Source organism: Nannospalax galili, unplaced genomic scaffold (genome assembly GCF_000622305.1).
Source record: "Nannospalax galili isolate Female #2095 unplaced genomic scaffold, S.galili_v1.0 scaffold49, whole genome shotgun sequence".
NCBI classification, from domain to species: domain Eukaryota; kingdom Metazoa; phylum Chordata; class Mammalia; order Rodentia; family Spalacidae; genus Nannospalax; species Nannospalax galili.
In genome coordinates, this window is record NW_008359444.1 from 1,833,185 (window position 1) to 1,840,751 (window position 7,567).

At 45.5% G+C, this 7,567-nt stretch overlaps 1 protein-coding gene across 1 annotated transcript; it reads left to right on the forward strand.

Annotated features, from left to right (window-relative positions):
- The first annotated feature begins 6,052 nt into the window (after positions 1-6,052).
- LOC103725863 (olfactory receptor 13A1-like) lies at positions 6,053-6,982 on the forward strand. Its single transcript, XM_008823200.1, has one exon. It carries the CDS (start codon positions 6,053-6,055, stop codon positions 6,980-6,982), a length of 930 nt encoding a protein of 309 aa, XP_008821422.1.
- Positions 6,983-7,567: the final 585 nt, after the last annotated feature.

Genomic DNA, 7,567 nt, shown 5'->3' on the forward strand with positions numbered 1-7,567 from the left:
ATTTTTACAGGACTAACTCCTTGGCTTCTGCCCTTATTGGGCCCTCTGCTTTCTATTACCTTGGTGTTAACCATTGCTCCTTGCCTCTCAGATATTTTCAGGACCAAAATCCAAAAACTAACTCTCACTCTCATACTAATTTTAATCAGTTGTTACTTTCCTTCACTCCACATGTATACAAGTGCCTGTCAACCATCAAGGACCCTGTTGAGATACATGAAGAGGGAACCCCTGCTGTCTGACCGACCCCCTAATCCAGCCCCCCCAATGTCGACCCTGTCCAGCAGGAAGTAGCAAGATGACAACAGCGCCCCCATCCTATAACACAAAAGGCTGGAATGTTAAGGTTCAGATAGCCCCAGCCCCTCACCGACAGGGTCTCAAGAACTTCTCAAGCTCCTGAGAAAAGGGACCTGAGCTGATAAGCACCCTGGTCTTTGAAGTCAAGAGAAGCAGACTTTTCTCCATTGTTTGGCCAACACAGCAGGCTTCTCCTTTTGATCTCTAAAGAGGACAGGTTTTAACAGTCCCACTCTCCCACTTCCCCACCCAACTTAAAAAAAAATACATCTTCCCACCTTCTGCAGGAAGCAGAAGCCTCTCTCTTTAAAAAGACCCCAGCTCACCACCTGGGCAGACAATTTCCCTGCCCAGAAGGTAATCTCTCCCATGTGTTCTTTTGCTAATAAATTCTATTCCGATGGAGTTTTATCTGTGTCCTGGAGCTTTCTCCTGATCAACCGGATTCATCCATAGACTACTTTATCTATCACTGAGCATGGATATAAGTCATCAGGTAGATTTCAATGGAAATGTTTTTTACATCTACTAATTATTAAGGAGCAAATTTTTATGCTTTGAAGAATTATTTTTTAATTTTTAAAAAAATTTAATAACCACATGATTAGAAGAAGCATTTCATTACAGCTTTAACGTATTCAGTAACACACTCCAGAGCAAGGATACATCTCTCTTAAAAGCGGCTGTAAATTTTTAGGTTCACAGTTGAATTAATACCGTTAAACAATATTGAACAGTATAAACCCTGTAAGATATAAAATTGAATGAGTTTTAACCCTTAAAGAAGATCTCCATTTCATTTTAAAATATGGTGTTTCCTACATTTTTAATGCTACTAATGCTTAGATGTTTGCACGTGTCTTTAATCTCTATGTATCTGATGGTTACTAGTCATAGTCAGTTACACTTGGATCCTTAGTACCTGATTATGGATATAAAGTCATCAGGTAGATTTCACTGGTAATGTTTATCACCTCTACTATTTAACATGAAGTAAATTTTTATGCTTCTCCTCAAATGTCTTTTTAAAAAATTTGTTGATTTTTCTGTGTGTATATCATACAAAACATCCCACACAGTCTTATTCACCTATATACCCACTTCCAAAATGATACCCTCCCATAGCCTCCCCACCTCCCACATACTGGAGCCCACATACTCTGTCATCTCTGTTACTGTCCTCTATGTTGTCGACACCCCCAGCCATTCTCCAGTGCTTGTCTGTCTGCTGAATCTAGTCAGCCTATCTAGAGATCCTTGTTTTAGGAAGATCAGCTGTTCCTCATCTAGCAGCAATCGGTTGTCAATATTCCTTTAGATAAGATTGGGGTCTGCTGTTCATTTTCCCAGTTCTATGCTGGGTTACTGTCTGGGACATATGGACTCTTATGAAATTATATTGGCCCCATTAATCTTTGGTTATATTTTCCTTTTGGGTGTTTAAGACCCTACAGTTGGCCCAGATAGAACAATTTATTTTTACTCTTAAAGTTGTTTGAGGATCTGTTCCTCAGGGGTAACATGGGCTTGGGAAGGGGGCCAGGTTTTAACAGTCCCACTCTCCTGCCTCCCCACCTAACCTTTAAAAAAATATATCTTCCTGCCTTCTGCATCCCCTGAAGCCTCCCCCTATAAAAGACCCCAGCTCACAACCTGTGGGCGGACATTTTTCCCTCCCCCAAGGGAACTTGTTGGTGAGAAATAAAATTCTATTCCGCTGGAGTTTTATCTGTATTCTGGTGCTTTCTCCCCATCAAATGGATTCATCCGTCGCCTTCTTCATCTATCAGTAGGTAGAGCTCACTTGCTTAAAACCTCCCTAACTAGCTCACCCTAAGTCTTTAACTTCTGAACCCCCTTTCCTATCCAAGGTAGGGTAGGAGACAGTCCTGAAGTTACCTCTGATACAGAAACAAAGACTTCAGGCCATTATCCCTTATGATCTTCAGGAAACAAAGCTGCCTGCCCTCTGTTTCACATCCTGGGATGGAGTGGGTGGGCCAGCCTGGAGTGGGTGGGCCAAATGCAGGGCTGTGCACTCCACCCAAGTTCCATGCTCCCACAGCCTCTGTTGTTTTCCTTTTGACTGCTAGTGACCCCTACCTGAGTGTGAGCAACACACTATTTCTGTCCCCACTACCTATTTGTCCAAAGGTAGAGCACAGGGTCCTCATTAACTCTATGGGTGATTGTTAAGGGCATGGGTATCTTTGTGCCTCACTGCTTGAGTGACTCAAGAATCCCAACACCTCTGGGGCAGAGATACTGTCCTGCTCTGTAAATACTCATAGGCCCAGTATAGTAAGAGGGCAGATGCTCAACAGTCTCTAATTGATTAGCCCCACTTTTGAGGCTTATATGCTACAAATATGGTCACCTATTTTGGACCATAAGATGACCTTAAATCAGTGTTGCAGGAACCTTTGATCTCTGATTAGTTTTATAACTATTATTCCTTTATGGAAAATTTATAGAAATATCAGAAGTAGCTGAAGGGTGTATCATATCTGAATGCATCCAAGGAATTTCCCAAGTCTTGAGTTATACTGAAACTGTTACATTTACTGTTATGGTAAATAGGTAATTATTTGACAGAGATTAAGAATGTCCCTATTGACTGAATTGAAAGACTCTAGGAGATTTGGAACTTAAAGGGGCAAGTGGTCATTTGGTTTATGAAGTTAGGATCACTTTAGCTCCTTTGGTTCTTTGCAATGACTGGTTTCTGAATGTGTTACTTTCTGCACTTGACCACTAAAATTGCAAGCTTTTTCTTGTAAGTACTCCCAGGTCTTGTGTATTCTGTGACTGTAAGAGATTTCACCAACCTGCTGTGGGCTTTCTGGCTATGCATGGAAGCCAATCCACTGCAATAAGCTCATGGTACATTGCCATCCATACCCAGGGCCACAGAGAATGGTGGGAGATGGGGTTCTACTTGTTTGTGCTGACCTTCACTTCCACAGACTTCACACATTCTGTCCTCATGGGAGAATTTGAAAACTGCAATGATAATAGGCATTGCCTCAGCATCAACCTCAGCAGTGATATACCACATCACTATGCATTCCCCATGCAATGCAATGAGAGTGGTCTATTCTCTCTCTCCTCTCTCTCTCTCTCTCTCTCTCTCCAGATATTGGTGGTTCAATCAATGTTGTGTTAATAGAAGAGCTATACCACACCAAAGAGAGATAGTGAGGTGGGGTAAATACAAAGACTGCTGAGGAATAGTTATTTAAAATGAAACACATTTTTCCTGCAGGGATCACATGTACACGTCTCTCAGCCAAGTTATCTTGAGGGCATCCCCAGGGCAGAAATCACCAAAGGGGCTAGTGTCCTTGAGCCATGTCTGTGGCCTCAGGCGCCTGCCTGTCTCTGTGCCTTGGGGTCCTGGTGCCTCAGCCTGGGGACCATGGCCCACAGGGATCCCTGTTTACCTCTAGGTGTGTAATTGCTCTCTGAGGGCCACTCCTAGGGCACCCCAGTCTCTCTAGAAATCTCACTGTCCACTCCAACAGGCAGACTTTAAGATCAACAGCAAACAGAAGAGACATGGGACACATATCATGCCATATGTTCTCCATGATATGTGAACATCTTGGGTTTAGATGGGCAGTCAGAGCCAATGCTTCCTTCCATGTGAGTCGTTCCTTTACCTGCTTCCTCCTTTGGCACATTTACCTACCTTTCCCCCCTTTCTTCTTCCTTTTTTTGAGGCAGAGAGGAAGAAATGCTTCTCAAAAGATTTGTTTTTGTCTTGACCTATTTTAGTTTGGAAAACATGTTTCCGAAATCACTTTTCTGACATCTTTCACAGTTTCAGTTTGAAATTTTAAATGCTCTGGCCTCTGAAGATCAGCTCTGTGTTCTATCTAGGCCATTGATTAGTGTGAGCAGAAATTCTGCTCTGTGGCTTGGCACTGAGGCAGATCTGGATCTCTGAGAGGGGCACAGCAGCTTCCTGTGAATCTGGTGTAGAGTTCAAGGCTTAGAGCAACCTGTGGCCCAAGGGGCTACAATTAAACAGGTGCTGTGGCTCAGATTCTGCAGCCACAGGGAAATTGGAAGCTTAACTGAGAAGTCCTGTGTGCTTCATGAGGCCAGTGGCTATCTGCAGGAAGTACTCATTGACTGACCTTTGCTTCTGCAGGGCCATGTGTGGGCCTTGGAGGCTCTGTGGGTAGCTCAGCTTTTCTGTGGGTAGAGGAAGGAGGAGCTTGTTAAAGGTCCAGAGTGGCCCTGCTCTCAAGCTTACCCTGTAGAGAAAAGGCCTTGATCTGTGTGTTCACAGGTGAGGAGACAGGCTTCCTTGTTCAGGACATGCCCTGGGTGTGAGCCCTTTGTTTTCAGGCAACCTACAATCCATGCTGAGCCTCCAGGATGGATCTGGGACCTCCTACTTCCACTGAGACCTCAGGAAGAAGGCTGAGTTTTCTCCCTCATATTAATCATTTTACCCCTTCTTGGCTTGAGTAGTACATACTGGCTGAGGAGGTCTAGGTGGTTAGAGATAGATCCTGGAATAGATTTGTAGGGCACACAGGCTTGAATCTGGGTGGGACTGACAGCTTAGAGGTTTGGGGCCTGGTTGAAGCTGGGTACATGCTTTTCTTTTTATGTCCCTAGCTCTGGCACAACCTGACAACTACTTAGGCAGGCACAAGCCTCCACCAGACCCAGGGATTGGGATGACATTCATTTCATAGGGTCTAACCATTTATAATGGAGTGGCCTAGGGTGCCCAGAGGATAGAAGGTTGTAGTTTTATAAAAGAGCTGTGTTCAGTTCATTCCACAAGAACCAGGGCCCTTTGTGCCAGCTGCATGGCATGTTGGAACTGTTCCATGAGTCAGACCCCTCCAGACCCTTAAGCATGCTTTCCTCTCACAACATTCCTTCTTAGCCTGCTTCTGAGAAGCTTGAACTACACACTAATATTACTGATCCTCTCTGAGACCCCAAGTTCTCTGACTGGGGACCAGTTTAGTCATTGGTATGCCCTAGCAGTTTAGTACATGCACTCATTCATAGGTAAAAAGTAGCCATGTGATAAATAGGGTTGATCAGGAGAAAGTAGAGTTTATTAGCAAAGGAACACATGGGACAGATTCCCTTCTGGGCAGGGAAAATGTCTGCCTGGGTCGTGAGCTAGGGTCTTTTAAAAAGGGAGGCTTCTGCTTCCTGCAGTAGGCGGGAAGATGTATTTTTTTAAAGTTGGGCAGGGGGAAGTGGGAGAGCAGGACTGTTAAAACCTTTTCTCTTTGGAGATCAAAGGGGAAGCCTGCTGTGTTGGCCAAACAGTGGAGAAAAGTCTGCTTCTCTTGACTTCAAAGACCAAGGTGCTTATCAGCTCCGTTCCCTTTTCTCAGGAGCTTGAGAAGTCCTTGAGAGCCTGTTGGTGAGGGGGCGGGGCTATCTGAACCCTAACACTCATAAGAGGTCCAGGTCTCAGGAAATTGATACCGTAAAGGAAAAATGAACAAAGGCCACAGAAGGATGTTGTCCATCACAGGCAGGGAAACTATTCCAGGGCCTTTGCGTGCAAAGTGGAGAATTCATACTCTGACCATCTCACTATGTTCAGGGATTGTGTCATTTTAATTACATGCTTTCTACAATGACAGCATCTACGGTAAACATTCCAGTCACAGCTGGCTCCTTTGTGACAGGACAGGCTGCCTTACAACCTGTGCATCCTTAGCCAGGCCCAGCTGTGTCTCAGTAATTTCCAGGGGCTCACCCTCAAATGGCAGTGAACAACCACACGGCTGTGGTAGAGTTTGTCCTGCAGGGCTTTTCTGGGAATCCTGGGCTCAAGGTTGTCTTCTTGGCCTTCTTCCTCCTCCTTTATCTCCTGGCTCTTGCAGGAAACACCCTTATCATCATGGCCATCAGCCTGAATCCAAGTCTTCACACCCCCATGTACTTCTTCCTCATAAACCTGGCCCTGTTGGACATTGTCTGTACATCTACTGTCCTCCCCAAGCTACTGGATGGCCTGGTAGCCAGGGGCAGCATTATCTCCTACGAGGGATGCATGACCCAGCTCTTCTTCCTGACCTGGTTTCTGGGAGCTGAGCTGCTGCTGCTCACCACCATGGCTTATGACCGTTATGTGGCCATTTGTCGCCCGCTGCACTACAGTGCACTGATGAGCCGATTTGTCTGTGCCCTGCTTGCAGGCAGTGTATGGGTGGTCAGTGCAGTCAGCACATCTGTGCACACGGGACTGATGGCACAGCTCCATTTCTGTGGCCCCAATCAAGTACGTCACTTTTTATGTGAAGTCCCATCACTGCTCCTGTTGTCCTGTAGCCCAACCACCCTCAACAGTATCATGATTGTCATCGCAGATGTCTATTTTGGTGTGGTTAACTTCCTGATGACCATGACATCCTACGGCTTCATCATTGCCAGCATCCTGCGCATCCGCTCCACTGAGGGCAAGAAGCGTGCCTTCTCTACCTGCTCTGCCCACCTGGTAGTCGTCACCCTGTACTATTCTACTGTCATTTACACCTATGTATTACCTGCCTCTGGCTCCTCCATGGAGAATGGCAAGGTGGTCGCCTTGTTGTACACAGCAATCAGCCCCACCCTGAACCCTCTTATCTACTCTCTTCGGAACAAGGAGGTCAAAGTGGCCCTCAGGAAAGTGTTTCCCTGTGTCCGGTGAAGCCAAAGGCACCATTGTGACTTGATTCAGGTGTTGATGAGCTAGTTGAAGCACATGATTTAAAATATGATTCAGTGGCAAGGAATAAGATGGTAATTTATGTGGTAAGTTTACGTGTAATATTCTTCTCTTGGAGGTGCCAGAGGCCATTTCCTTTTGTCAGGCTGGGTATCCAGACTTGGAATATGCCGAGGGTCACTCCTACCTGTGTGTCTACAATCTGGTGTAGTGTCTCTGGTGTGGCCATTTTTCAGTAGCCAGCTTTGGAGAAAATTACCTGAACCCTGATCTTGGACTAGCTCCTCTTGGTATGAACTTGGGAAGAATTGTGTCTGGCGACACTGTGAACTCCACACCACCAAGAGGAGAGAATAGGCAATCTGCCTCCCGTACTAGTGACACCCAGGCCTTCCTGGGTTGATTTATTTATTTGTCTTCAGCCAGGAAGTTTCGCTATCACTGTCATTCCTTAGTTTGGACAGAGGCTTCTGCAGCATGATCTGAGGTTTGTTCTACTTCAGGCCTCTTAGTACTGGTATTCACTACATCCTCCTGGACTCTCTTCTCTCTTCCAGGCAATTTCTT